The 15,388-nt window shown below is 39.7% G+C and overlaps 1 protein-coding gene across 1 annotated transcript; it reads left to right on the top strand.

Moving 5' to 3' along the window:
* The first annotated feature begins 7,766 nt into the window (after positions 1–7,766).
* On the top strand, positions 7,767–10,654 carry LOC134059571 (butyrophilin-like protein 2). Its single transcript, XM_062516015.1, has 7 exons — positions 7,767–7,916; positions 8,660–8,743; positions 8,930–9,280; positions 9,634–9,795; positions 9,919–10,086; positions 10,235–10,359; positions 10,634–10,654. The coding sequence occupies exons 2-7, from the start codon at positions 8,692–8,694 to the stop codon at positions 10,652–10,654; spliced, it is 879 nt and encodes a 292-aa protein (XP_062371999.1). The 5' UTR covers positions 7,767–7,916; positions 8,660–8,691.
* Positions 10,655–15,388: the final 4,734 nt, after the last annotated feature.

The raw sequence follows: 15,388 nt of genomic DNA, 5'->3' as shown, positions 1-15,388 counted from the left end.
GGCCAAAACAGTGTGGTTTTAAGATAATTTGCTTCATTAACAAATAATGTATAATCTATATACATATATATATGTAAGCCTGCAACCCCTTCCTTATGTTTGTGCATGGAATGATTGATTGCTTGCAAAATGTTAAAAATGGAAAATATTCAAATGTTTTTCTATAAATCAATGAATATACCGTAAATGAAATGTATTCAATACATTACTGATCATACTGAGGTTGTTTTCATGTAAGTTATTAAGAGGTGTACATCACATGCAGAGTGTAGGATATGATGGTCGAGGTGTCCTGATATACAGAATTGATGACGAGGTGGAAGCAATTAAAGAATTCCTTTTCACAGCCCCTATGGTGGGGTGACGAGCAGCGTCCATTAATTCCGTATAAGGACACCTTGAAGGTAATTATTATGACCGCCGCTAGCATAGCTAGCGAAGCGGTCATATAGTTGTTGTCAAAGTTTTTTTTTTTTTTTTTTCGTCATCGGTTCTGAATTTTTGGTCAACGATTCCCGGGACACCGTAACACCGGGGCACATGAAACTTGGTGGGCATGTAGCCCCAGTAGACTTTTACGGAAAAATTTCGTTTCGTCCCCGGGGGTCACTCCCCCCCCGCGCTGGCCCCGCCCGAAGGTCAAAAATTGCAGTTTTTCCTATATAACTACCTGAACCGTGGCACCGAGGATGACAAATTTTTTATGGTATGTTGGTCTCAAGAGCTCAGATCAACTTAGCTTATAACCAGTCATTTGTGAATTGCACCCCCATGGTAAAAATTGAAAATGTAATGTAATATTGCTTTAATTGCCCCTATCTTCAGATGAGATGCTATGAACTGCACCAAATTTCATGTGTACGATTAACCTGACACCCTCTGGGAGTATGCCAAGTTTTGTGGAATTTCATCCATGGGGGGCTATAATAAATGTATTTATGTGTGCATTTAGTGAATGGTCCCTCAACGTGGCTGCTCTACACTGAAGCCTAGAATGGCCCGTGCCCCATGTAGCTGTGTCACTGGCCACCCCCGTGGCTACCCTGTGCTTACCAAATAAAACAATTATGTATTTATTACGATTTTATATGAGAACGTCAAAAGCAGAACTAATGCAACAACGTTCAAACACTGCAGCCTGCTGCCACTGGTGTGTGGCGCTGGCGCTGCTCAGTGAATGATAGATCAGATCAGAGAGAAGAAGACAAACGAAGAAGATGGAGTTGTGATTTCTCAGTTCCGAATGGCGGCCATATTGGAATTTTCTTTACTGTCGCTAGTTTCACACTACTTGATTTCTCATGTTGCAGTAAGCTAACGATTTCATCTCTTACGTGACTTGTTGTTCTTGCACGTAACTGTGTAACCGTCAGACTGATAAAGAAGTTGGTAAATGTCTTTACGTTTAGAAACGTAATTAAGCAAACTCATCCAAGCAGATGCGAATAGCCTGTCAGTACTCAAACCACCAGTAGCAGGCTTAGGACTAGGTAAGTAAAACATCTCTTCTCTATATCTCTACTATTTTCATTTTAAAAACTGTATGTAAAGCGTAATTCTAGCCAACACCTGTTTCCAAAATGTATTTATAGAGTATGTACATGTGGTCCCTAGCTTGGTTTGCCCGAAAATTAAGTGGAAATATCCTTTAGAAGTGTTTACTTCAGGCGCTAGTTAGCATGTAACAGCATCTGAATTAATGAACTGGCATGGTGCATTTATACCTGACGATCTCTTTCAAGTAATTTAAATAAAAAACGGACCTCATGGTTAGTATTTATAGAGTCTGTACATGTGGTCCCTAGCTTGGTTTGTCTGAAAATTAAGTGTAAATATCCTTTAGTAGTGTTTGTACTGTAGGCGCCAGTTAGCATGTAACAGCATGTGAATGAATGAACTGGCCACTAGCATGGTGCATTTATACCTGACGATCTCTTTCAAGTTATTTGAATAAAAAACTGACATCATGGTTAGTATTTATAGAGTCTGTACATGTGGTCCCTACCCTGGTTTGTCTGAGAATTAAGTAGAAATATCCTTTAGAAGTGTTTGTACTCTAGGCGCTAGTTAGCATGTAACAGCATCTGAATGAATGAACTGGCCACTACTGTATGGTGCATTTATACCTGACGATCTCTTTCAAGTCATTTAAATAAAAAATGGATATAATGGTTAGTATTTGTAGAGTCTGTACATGTGGTCCCTTGCTTGGTTTGTCTGAAAATTAAGTGGAAATATCCTTTAGAAGTGTTTGTACTTTAGGCGCTAGTTAGCGTGCCAGGTGTCATACCATTGCAGTAATCATCTCACTAAACACGTCTTTTCCAATCTGTTCAACAGAGTTTGCCAGTCAGACCACTACACCTTTGCCAGCACCACCACCCAGCAAGCTTCATCAACTCCAGCCATGCCGGTAAATACAGTGCCTATTGACAGCCTACACACCCCTGTTCAAATGCCAGTAGCTTTGTCCATTGTTAAATCCCTGTTGTTCTTAAATGTGTTATTGTGTTTTGGAAAGGTATTGCATTACATTACTCTTCACCTTTTGCTTTTGTAGTAGAAAACATGTTGATGGTAGTGAAAAGGTAGTACATTCAGCTCAATTTTTTTGTATGAACCCTGCCATTGCAGTAATCGTCTCACTAAATACGCCTTTTCATTTCTAATCTGTTCAACAGAGTTTACCAGTCAGACATACACCTCTGTCAAATTCGCTCACAATGCTGCCAGTAACACCCCAGCAAGGTAGAACTGCATTTTCCTTAATCTGGCACCAATATCAAGGGAGAAACAAGCCATGAATGTCTGTCACAACTTCTTTGCATCTTTACTTAATTACATCTGAAGAGTAGGGTGACCATGAGAATGGGTGAAATTCGGGACGGGGGGGGGGGGGGGGGGTGGTACACGAACTTTTTTGGCAAACCAGCCCTTTTGGTAAAACGCTTTAACAGTGCGTGTAGTCATATCTTTCCATAACACTTGTTGTAACGCTAATAAGCCTAGCCTAGGCTATAATGGCAAAAATATGTTTTATTTAGGCTTATAGGTCATTAAGAAAACATAGCCTAACAAATGTGTTGTTTGAATAACACAAACATCAGCAACTTTCATTTTATACGACCAATCACTTCTCGTGGGTGCCCCCTGTCCTCTAACCTGACTTTCGCCAGATCCTGTAGTTCGCTGTCTGCTTCACACAAGGATCTGGGACTTCTCGATAGGGTATGTATTTCTGAAGGCGGGTCCTTGTAAAACATCCTCGCATGTGATTTGATAAACCACTTGCCTGTTATCTTGAATGACGTGCTCGGCTTCTTCAAGCTCTTGCCAAACCCGGTCGGAAGAAGAGTAAAAACATCCTTGCCACCAATAAATGTCTTCAAAACTATTCTCTGTTAATCTTTTAAAGAATGAATACTGGATAGATCCGACAAAACGGTTGAAATAGCAGAATCAATGTCAGCACAAGACTCCTCGCTGCATGCCGCCATTGTTATTTGAATCAAACACTCGCTTCGGCGCTACTGATTGGTTGCTCATTTTTTGAGCAACCGCCAGGGGTTTGGATTGCCCTCGCGTCCAGACCCTTGTGTGGAGCTCAGCGAAACGCCTCTGGTGGAGCATGGCGGAACTACAAGGGTCTGGCGAGAGTCAGGCTACCTGTCCTCACGGGCACGGCTGCAATTTGTGCACTCGTTTGCTTTTTAGCGGCATGTTCATCAGGTCCCGGAGCTGCGTGAGCCTCCATGTCAACAATGAATGAAAATTAGGTTATTATACTGTAAATTCGCGCGAGTAGGCTATGCTACACACATTTCCCCCATAAACATACAGGCAATGAGCAGCCTTGAATGATTCGTTTTAATGTATCAGACAATAACTATAGGCTACTCGAGACTGCTATAATTTTCGGGACATTTAGGGCAGGATTCGGGATTCGGGACAACTGCTTGTATTTCGTGACTGTCCCGAATTTTTCGGGACATCTGGTCACCCTACTGAAGAGTGTGTTGCATATTTATATCATTATTAAAAATAATTTTAACAAATTGTTTAAGCATGTACAATAAATAAAGCATGTAAATGAGCATGTAAAATAAATAAACAAAAGCAAGTAAAATAAATAAATAAACAAAATGTATTGAACCTAATACTATGTGTGGTGAGTCTGTGTGATAGTTGCTGAGGATAAATGTTTTTATATTGGATTATTAAATTACAGAATACATTTATAGGTTTCTCATCAGCAGGCACTGTCTTCACCTTAGTAAATTTGGTAACTTTGGTAAGTCCTGTAAATAATTGTAAATTGTTCTGATTGAGGGCAAATGGAAAGTGTTATACTGTAATGTATTATTGCTATTTTAGTGCATTTTCATTATTATGGCCATACTGTAAATAAGGCCAATTAGAAGCTGGTGGGTAGTAAGCGGCAAAAGGGTGGCCCTTTATCTGGAGCCGCTTCTGAGCCGCCGGTGGACAGCCAGAGAACTGATGAGTAAAACTCCAGCGGGCCACTGGTGGTTACCGCCGTTGGACCGCCAACTCTGCCGCTGGTTTGTAACAGTAACTTTAGCATTGCCCATGGTGGATTAAATGATTGCAAAATATTTATTGAGGTGAGCTTAACAAGTGTAATTTCATTGGCATATAATTCAGGCCTATAGTAGATGGCTAAATGGCTACAGTAGAAGGATACACGAAAAGCCCAAACTACCAAAATCTTCATATTTTATTACCACAGTTTCTATCTATAGGCCTCTCTTATTTGGTATACTGACTAGACATTATTGAACAAACATAGGCTATTCATCTGTATTTCAGTATCTCAGTAGGTTAAAGTATTTTTTAGATACCTCCCTGAAATTACTTTTTGCAGGTTGTGATGTCTTCTATACGTTCTGACGTTACTGTTAAAATGGCGTAACTGTTAAATTCCAATATAGTGAGTAGGCTATTGGCAAAACCGATTGCCATTTTTATGTTGAGCCGGCAGGGGGCTCAGTTTAAAAAGTAACTAAGTTCGCACACACATCAACAGATTCACACGCACAGATAAACACACTTCCACGGATTACACACACACACACACACACACACATGCGCACATATGCACATTCACACACACAGACAGACACACATCTTTATACAAGCAAACTCACACATGCACACACTCATATACACATGAGCTGCAAGAGTAGGAGATATATACATACAGTATATTGCACAAATCGGAGATAAGGCAGGTTTAGACTTGCTGCAGACAACGCGTTCGTGTCCGTATCATGGCTGCCTCGCGTATTTTGCGGTCGTTTGGTGTGTCGGTCGTGCACGTCGTCGCAAGCGAACATGACGCGTCCGCGAGATGCAATACTGATAAGAAAGTAGGGGGCGATCACTACAAAAAAAGGTGACTGCAAGATGCATTATCGACATCGAAGCTGGAGGCAATCATGAGAGTAAACAATGGCACATGGCCACATCCGCATCTGATGTTACTATAGTCTCCCCCTAGTGAAGACCTCCAGTAGGATGCGTAATGCTGCAGCGAGTCTGTACACCGGACACAGCAGGTCGCACACGGGCGCATACGCTTACGGTTGGTCTAACAGCAAGTATAATCCCAGCCATACAGGAAAGTTGACGAGCGTAATCCGTTTTGGAGAGAATGTGCAGAACTGAGCGGCGGTCATATTGTGTACCGCTATGCGGTGCATCTAGTTGTTATCCTGCTTATCGCCTTATGAGTACTCATGTATTCATGGACCATACCACATTACTTATTGTCTGTGATAGTGGCTTATAGTATTTTATTATATCCATGAGTATTTTTGTCACCATCTCACTTTACCTAGAGTATCCACTGGGGGCTTGTAACATATAGGTATACAATGTAGTTCTGTCAGGACCACTTCAGTCAAAAATACACAAGACAGAAATATCTTTAGAATCAACTTTATTTGTATTTGGCGGTTTGGCTCTGTTCAGAGGAAATTCCCTGTCTTTCCATGAGCTCCATGGAAAGCCAAGACAGGGAACAGCAGCATCCTCGGGGGTCTCCCGTCCCAGTTTAAAATAAATCACGCCTTTTTCATGAGCCCGCCTTGATTCCGAATTTGCGCGGTGTGGGTGTGACAGAACCAGAGATGGGAGAATCCGCTTAACAGAGAGGCGCGCAACAGAACCGCGTAAAGAAGCTTACGCGCGAATGGGAGAATTCCCCCCTTAGTGTCTCCGGTCAAGCTCTTAAATTAGCACAAAAAGGTCTTGAGGTTATCAGCTGTAAAACATAATATTTATGAGTATTATAAGTTGTGAAACGGTCAGATTTGACCCAAACACGACAGGAGGGTAAAGCAGGCCTGCATAGGGAAATCAGTGAATAACAATTATTGCAAAGCTAACGATTATTTTTTTAATTATTTGACACAAGATTCAACACGTAAAACAAAATAAGATAATACTTGGCCTGTTACACAAGGGTTACATAATTACTTCTCTGACAAGGCTCCAGTCACAAAGATACGTTCACACAGACATATAGGCTAAAGACATGAAATGGGGTGTTGAGGTATCAGCTGACTGTGGTGGCCATTTTGTGTTGTTCACTAAAGTGAGGGGAAAAGATGGAATTTCACCTTTGATTTGATAGGCTACTTGTGTTTCTGTAAGATTGTACACTCTTGAACAGAATATTCTGTTAAAGCTTAACCTACTGTAGTTCATAATGTTTCTTATAATTGATACTTCTATTGCCTTGTGACTTCATTCTTTGGTGGGAAACTAACCCAGTTCTTCTTATTTGATACTTTTGTTTCAGTGTGAAACGGCAAATCATGTGTTGTACTGTATAACAATAGCAATGTTTTTAATGTCCTTAGTTCTTAATCAACTCATTGTACTGACCAAGTCATGTGTGTGTGCAGAGACGGTGTAATGATACAATGATGCAATGATATTACGATACAATGCAAGGCGTAAATGTGTGTGTGAGAAACAACTGGTTGTCTCTCGGGTGCACAGACTTTGTTTCTGTATCTTGAAAGACAAGAAAGACAAAACCTTATTTCAGACTTTCAGTTTTTATAGACCTTTAAGCTAAATTTCTTCCACACTGTGGCAGTTAGAGGTTGCAGTCAACAAAAGCCATGTTGATTTTGATGGGTATGCTCTTGAGCCTTGGCAATACTGCAGCAGGTAATATCATTCAAATAACTTCTAGTGTTTTTTCTCCATAAATTAAATATCCAAGAAATGTAATGCAATATTTAATACATATAACAGCAATTAGTAATATAACTAAGGCTGAACCACATACATGTATGGGCAGGTGGGGTTTTCATTGGAATTTCAAAGGAATATCGTTGGTTATTTGCTTGGGAGGGGAGGAACAAGAGCAGAAATACTTCGAGAAAGCTGGTGGCATTTCCTACAATATGTTCAGTTTGCACGGAAATTCTAATTATATATTCTAACGTATACATTCCGCAAACTGTATGCTTCATGTCTGAATGTCCGCTACCGTCAGAAATGCAGCAAGCAATTATCGCAGAAAAACCTGACTGAAAATGACTTCAATGTTGCTTCAAGGTGGAAAAAACTCCAAGAGATGCATGAGATATCCCACTGATACGGACCAGGAAGGGTTAATGCTGTTTTTCATTCAGCATTTATGGTGTAACTCAAGCATGACCTTCGATCATGTGCAATAGGCCTACATTGTTCATTAAATATTGTATTGCACAGCTACAGTACAAGTGCTCACACACACACACACACACACACACACACACACACACACACACACACACACACACACACCTTGAAGGGGAACAGACTCACTGTGTGAAGAGGGACAAATAGAAGTCTTTACCAAACGCCTGGAAGACGTAATTCAATCTTTATTTAAGGTATGTAATATTTCTGTCTAGCATAGAACCACATGTGGTACATACTGTACAGTACTTTTAACTTCTTTGCTTTCTGTAAAGGGGGGAAGTGCTTTCATTTTCATTTTATGTTGTCCATATTGACATTACACATGTGTAAGAACCTTTGCTGTTAATGTTAAGGGTAGCAATTAAGCATTCACAATGTTTGTAATTCACAAGAATGTAACTAAAATGGAGATTAAAAGTATTTCTTTTGATTTTGTTAAATGTGCGCTCCATGCGGAAATGAACTCTGCTTTTGCCAGTCAATTATTAACTTAGATAAAAGTGGTTGAACAACAAGTTTGACCAGTCAGTGAAACACTGCCACAGTAACCACAGAGAGCTTTCATATGCATCATGCAACAAGCTCAGTGAATTTAAAGTGTGGTTAATCTCAACGCATAACATAAGATGCAACTCTACTCCAAATTCTCCAAGTTTAATTATTTTTAACAAAACTCACAAGAAAAAAAAATCCAACACTGTCACTGTTAGCTGCATGATTATCGCAGTGTAAGATGTTAGAAATGCAAAACCAGTAATATAATTGAACAATGATCAAATTCTGACATACAGTACCTTCTGTATTGTACAGATTGTATGTACAGATTACTCAATTACACCATCTATTTGTACATTGTACATTTGTATTATGTAATTTCAAAATAATATGGATTGATAAAGTGGACAGCCCTGACGTTTTAAACTTTTTTTTACAGTTTTGGTAAATTGGTTTCAGTGAACAAAAGCTATGCTGGTGATTGTATTAGGAATGGTGTTGAGCCTCAGCAACACTGTAGCAGGTAAGGATAGTCCATTAATTTAAAATCGCTTAAGAATTATAATAGAATTAATTATAGAATTAATTATACGTCAAAATATTGACTGCTAAAGTTCAGGTAAAGCTACAAGTAATTGGGGTTAGCATGTTAAATTTGTAATTTGATCAAATTCATCACAGCTAATCTCCCTGTCTTCTTGGTTTCCAGGCTCCACTTTCAATTTAACTGTTCCTCACAGCCCAATCCCAGTCCAGCTAGGTTCCTCTGCCACTCTGCCCTGCCAGCTCAACCCTCCTCTTAATGCTGCACCGTTCCAAGTACGCTGGTACAGAAACGATGATGTTGAAAATCCTGTTCTCCTCTACGAGAACCAGCAGATCCAAGAGACACCTACAGACCCTCACTACAGGGGGAGAGCATCTCTGATAGGAGACCTGGAGAAGGGAGACGTGTCTCTGAAACTGGAGAACCTCACCCTGGCAGACAGGGGAGAATACACATGCTTTGTGAAGAGTGCTGCCTGGTATGAAAGAGCCAGTGTGTCACTGAACATGAAAGGTAGGCTACTCTGCATGTTCAAGTACATATACTTGCACTGTATGTACATGTATGTATGCTTTCTTCATATGAAAACAGGAAAATCATAACATACAGATGTCTCACAGATGTGGGTTCTGTAACCATTAGCAACTTTGGCTCCTCTTGAATCTGACTGCTCTGACTGCTCTGACTGCCAGTACTGTAGGTTCAATCCCCCTGAAGGGAATAATGTGTATGCTATACTGTATGAGCGAACACTTCATTAACTACTGTAGAACAGGATGACCAACTCATACCAACTGGCCTCTACAGTTTTGTTTTTGTTACCATTAGCGACTTTGGCTCCTCATTATTCTACTTCTGATTGTCAGTTGTAGGCTCAATCCCAGTACTGTCATACACTGAAGTGAAGAAAGATAAGATGAATGTTACCTGTGTGTCAGACGGTTGGTCTTCAAATCCAATGCTTACCTGGAGAAACAGACAAGAAGGAGAAATAGACGTTGAAATTCCAGTCAGTGAATTCACAATTGGTAAATTGAACACTGCAATATTATCACTTAATGTGATTTTCATAGTGTGACCAAATAATTGCATTTATCATTTTATATAGTGCTGACTGCATGATGTCTCTCTCTGTCTTTCCTCCAATTCAGATGCTGATGGTCTGGTGAGTGTGAGTTCATGGTTGCTGGTCCCTCCCTCTAATTCAGAGTGGATCTCCTGCTCGGTGTATTTGTCTGATCAGGAGATGAGAGAGAGCAAAATGTTGCCCCAGATCACTAGAACACAGACAGATGCAGTCACCCCACCCAGCAGCTCTGGTGAGTCTGTGAAGAGCTATACCCACTGATAAATACTGTACAGCATGTCAGTTACTGAAGATAAAATATGTATCATAGCTATGATGTCCAATAATTTTCATGCACATGCAATTGATACCACTGTAATAGTTTATTGCTCTGTTTGCAGGCGGATGGAAAGCTGCATTCATAACTCTTTTGGTTCTGGTTCTTCTGCAGTTCCCTTTACTTTACCTGTTATATCGTAAAGGTCTGGATCTCAAAACTACATACACATACAGTTTACCTCAGACTGTATACTTACAGTATCATTCGCAAGCGTGCCATCTATTGTATGTATTATATAGTATTTCAGAAATAACAGTGAAAACGGAATATGATAATTATATGATATATCATTGCATATTTAGTTGTGTAACAATTTAATGAGCATGCTTCAGACTGAGGCTCAGTTGAACTCTGTCTAAGATGGAAGTAAATTACCGTTTGGGTAGCAGTCTACATGTCCTGGAAAATCTTGCTACAGAGGAGAGTATTAGCAATGTGTCTTGTCACTGCGTTCTGATAGTGTGATGTGAAGAAAATGTGACAATACTGAAAGATTCAGAGGTTAAAGTCAGAGATGATTGGCAGGTGTTTGCTCCTTTTATGTTTAAGTGTCCATTACTTATGTACACTAAATATGATCTCTATTGTTTTTCTAGGGTATATCAACATTGGAAAACAGACACAGACAGATTTAGTTGACGGTAAGGTTCAATGCAAACATTTGGACACACCTGGGCATATGGCCGCGTTTAGACTGCCAGTTTGAAGTGACCCAAATCCGATTTTTTGCTCTCATGTGGCATGTATCCGATCTGTGCCATGACAGTGTAAACAGTAAAAAAAAAACACATGAATTCCGATCTCCTCAGATCGGATACAGGCCCCTTTCCTATGTGGTTTTAAATCAGATATGGATTGGATATTTGTTCATGTGTCTACAGTCTAAACAGACAAATCAGATATTCTAGTGCAATGCGTCCCTGCGTCCCTGCGTATTTTGTCAAACTATATCCTCGATCCTTGATGCTCGGTCCTACTGATCTATAACTAACACTGGATAGACTATCCTATTGTTGAGACTGCCACCTTGTGACGAACCCACAAAATTACGAAATTACCTTGTATTGACTTGACGTGCCTGATTCGACACAATTCATGCGGGAATATCAATCAAATGCCGCGTTGTGATAATGTCCAGATAAAATGTCCGGATTGTGAGATTTCATGAGTTTTCGATCGTCATCTACTTCAGTTCTCTTCATGATAGACTTCCAAAAATCACACATAAGGTGAGTTAGTGTCTAGTTTCGTAGTTTAAAAAAAAGAGCGAAAAACGCAATATTGCGTTTTTGGCACTCAATGAGTTAATGACGTTACAATTCAGAGTGGGCGCGCTGGCAGAGCATGTTAAAAGCTGCCGTGCCCATCCTGAAATTAGCTACCCATTAGCCATGGCCATAGCTGGCGGCAATTCGCTCCCACCAGTCCTGGGCCTTTTTGTGGACCCAAATTTTCAATTGAGGTGGCAGCAATAATTGCAGCATAAGCGTATGCTGATATGATTGTCTGTTTCTTCCTTCTCTGTTTTATTTAGACTTATTTCTGTCGCGTCCATTCTGGAACAGCAAGTGTTTGTTTTCAGATGCATTGGTTAATTGCAAACATACCATGAGCACAGTGAAATCTGAAAATAGTCTCCATAGGCAACAAGCAGTAAGTAGTGCGTGATATCATTGTGCCCATGGTACGTTTGCAAGTTCCCTTGATTATTATTACGCCAGATGAGAGTGTAGTTCCATGTAAAATCAGCCTAGAAAACGCCAGGTTTCATTTTCAGTGGGTCACTCTTACTCTTATTGCACTTTCTAAGTTAATGGGAAAATTACCGGAAATCTTAGTCACTTTTAAGCATGTTGCTAGCAGGCGAGAAGCTAATGGTCTAATCCGATTCAATGATCTATGCTAGGCTGAAGCTAATAGTTGTATCGCCAGACTCACAGAATGGCTGGATGAACGGGAAAAAGGTAAATATCGATTGTTTAGCTCGAGGGGAGGTGGAAAATTAGCTTATTTCCAAAAATGGCGGAATATTCCTTTAACTGGTGCAGTTCCCGTAGGCTACAAATAATGTTTTCCAAGAAAGTTTTAGCCCATGCGCATGCGGGCCATTTCAAGTGTTTGGCAAATGTAAACACACATGATCGGATTTGGGTCACTGGTGAAAGTAGATGTAAACATGCAATCAAAAAAATCGGATATGAGCGCAAAATCGGAATTGAGCATATCCGATCTGCAGTCTAAACACAGTCTATGTCAGTCTTGATCACTGTTTGTTGTTGCTGTTGTTGCTGTGTTGTCAGCACACCTTCATGTGTGTTTGCTTAATTACATTACCCTTTTTTCTTTGTATCATCTGCCATGAATAAGATAATGGACATGTGTTTTTTTTTTTTACTCCTGCAGGGTCGCATGGCAAAAGACCAGAATGTGTTGGAGGTAGATTGTTTTTTCATTAAAAACTATAGTGTTCATATCTACAGCGACTCGCATGGCAGTGAAACTGTTAGCAGTAGATATGCTCCAATGGACCTCAACCCTGGACTATACCATCATGACCAACATACACACACCAGTTAATTAGATAACATATTCAGTAAAGTCTTCTCGTAGTAAAGACTAACTTTTGATTTCCTTTCTCATCTTTCTCATGCTCATCACCACGAATATTACCACCACCATAACCACCATCATCATCATCATCAACATCATCATCTTCTTCTTCTTCTGCACAGAGGAGAGAATTCCACTTCAACGTATGTTTGTATTTTATATTACTGTACCTTTTCAATTCACATCACTTCCTGAACATCACAAATTGTGGTATTCCTCATCAGTACTTTATTTTAGGGTTTCAATCCAATTAGAAAATAGAAGGCAACTCAATGGAGCTCAACAAGGCTCAAGTCACCATAGTCAAGTCAAGGGCATAACTTGCCACATGGGGGAAAGCAAAATTAATAGGCTACTGTATTCAGTAGTGAACTCTAGGGTTGGGTATCGAGAATCGAGAATCGATCGGAACCGGAACCGGCTTTCCAATATACCCGGAATCGTTCAAAAGTTGAAATTTCAATACCTAGTATCGATTCTCAGTACGCTGACCGGAAGATGAAACCGCTGAACACCAACAAAGAAGCATCCACCGGAAGTGTTCGCAACTGTAACTATATAGCCAATGGACCTTGCCCAAAACTTGTGACAATAGGCCTTACCCTCATAAGTTGCTTTTTATTGTTTATTTGCTATTCTGCACCAGGTTAGCCGAGTGGGAGCAAGACAACATGTTTAAGTATCTGCGGCATCATACACACATGTGTAGCCTAAATGTGTTTTCATGAGGTTTCATTACATTATAATATTTATATTCAAGTTCATAGATTTGCTATTTATATTGTAGTTCAAAACAGTCCTGTGAGAAAGTCATAGTAAAGTTAAAATTGATGGAGAAGGTCAGACTATTTCATTCAGAAAGACCGTTAGCTAGCTTATTAAAATACTGGTGTCCTAAACTTTTTGACCCTGCCTCTTAAAAGAATCGGAATCGAGAATCGTTAGGAACCGGAATCGAAACAACAAATCGGAATCGGAACCGGAATCGTTCAAATTCAAACGATACCCAACCCTAGTGAACTCCTAATAAATTAATGCAGGTACTACTTGTATAGGTCAGATATACGTCTAAAAGTATTGAAGTCTTCTTTCAGTCTTCTTTGTGTGTGTTTTGACAGAGGAAATACAGTATACCTGCAACTGGATAGACCCAATCAATTCAAGAAACAAAATATGTGAACCATGTAGAGAAATGTATTGTGCTGTTAATCTTGTACAAAAGACATAATAGTGAAATGTAGCTTCTTTAATGACTTAGCTTATATCCCCTGACCGATTATTGGCAACAGGTGTGCTCGGGCAACAGCTGAGCCAATCCCAGCTGCAGGTCATTAGGGGGCCAATCATGGGAATGGGGCAAACAAGTGAGGCTTTTGTACAGGTTATATTCACTTATACAAAATGTAATGTGGTGATTTTTCTAGATATCTGACATGTGACAGAAAACACCTGTTAAACCATATGGATATGATCAAGCATGATTGCACATGCACAACACTCTGAAATGAAACTGAAATTCCCATCTGTTTAAAACTAAAAATGAAGAAAATGAAGAAATGGGGTCTCTGCTTCTCTGTCATAGATAAAACTGAGAGAAGAGTGCAAACAGCAGAGAAAGAGACAAATACAGTTACAACAGGTGAGTATGTATGAGTTTCAGACATCATTCTGACTACAAATATCATTTTGCAATACATGATGAGCATAAAAATGCCGCAATCAAAAAAGACTAAAGTAAAGCCATTTTCATACAGTTACGCAGAACGTGTCAACCTCGACAGATGCTCAGATCATAAAAATACCAGGTAAATGTACATGTGTGTATATAATTTGATTTGTATTCTCAGCAACAATTGATAAAACTAAAAAAAAAACCTTATTTGTCTGTCTATTTAAACAGACCTGGATATGGTGAAAGGAAGTGCAGGTAAATATTCAAATTAATTAATGAATGGAAAAGTCATATTAGGATATTACATATACAAATCTATATATTTCATGTTCCACTCTGGCATTCTCCTCAGATTAAAACATAATAGTATTTATGCAGATGAATTTAGACCTCTATTCACTTGCATAATTCCAACCTTAACCCTTTCTTCTCCCATAGTGAAACTCACCCTTGACACTGCAATAGCTCCGACCTTCCTGACAGTAGCAAAGAATGGAAAATCAGTCACATGTTCTGATCCAGAGAAATATGCTGCCCAGGGGAACCAACATCCTCATGTTCTGTGTAAAGAGAGGTTCGGCTCACACCAACACTACTGGGAAATCATAGGATATTCTGGAGTTTTGGGTATCGCATCACAACGCCTGTATGAAAGACAGTTCTGGTATGTAGGAGTGTGTTCCACCACAGCAGCAAAAGCAGCAAGTGAAGTGAAGTCCGCTTTAAGTCCTGAACATGGATACTGGCTCCTCCATTATCAGAAAGGAACAGGTTATTTTGCCAACACTGAACCCACAACCCCTATACCAGTGGCAAAAGAATTTAATGCACTTGGAGTGTATTTAGACTGCGACAAACACACATTGTCATTTTATAACGTTGACAGTAAACAACATCTTTGTACGTTTTATAACATTCCATCGCTGAAGACTC

This window comes from Sardina pilchardus, chromosome 16, assembly GCF_963854185.1.
Source record: "Sardina pilchardus chromosome 16, fSarPil1.1, whole genome shotgun sequence".
Lineage (NCBI taxonomy): Eukaryota > Metazoa > Chordata > Actinopteri > Clupeiformes > Clupeidae > Sardina > Sardina pilchardus.
Note: the sequence above shows the minus strand (reverse complement) of the source record. Positions and strands in the feature narration are given on the sequence as shown.

Bases quoted from the DNA above. Each gene is read 5' to 3' on its own strand.
- LOC134059571 (XM_062516015.1), top strand. From the start codon at position 8,692: ATGCTGGTGATTGTATTAGGAATGGTGTTGAGCCTCAGCAACACTGTA. The intron at 8,744-8,929 runs GTAAGGATAGTC...CTTGGTTTCCAG, and splicing joins CCTCAGCAACACTGTAGCAG to GCTCCACTTTCAATTTAACT. The intron at 9,796-9,918 runs GTAAATTGAACA...CCTCCAATTCAG, and splicing joins AGTCAGTGAATTCACAATTG to ATGCTGATGGTCTGGTGAGT.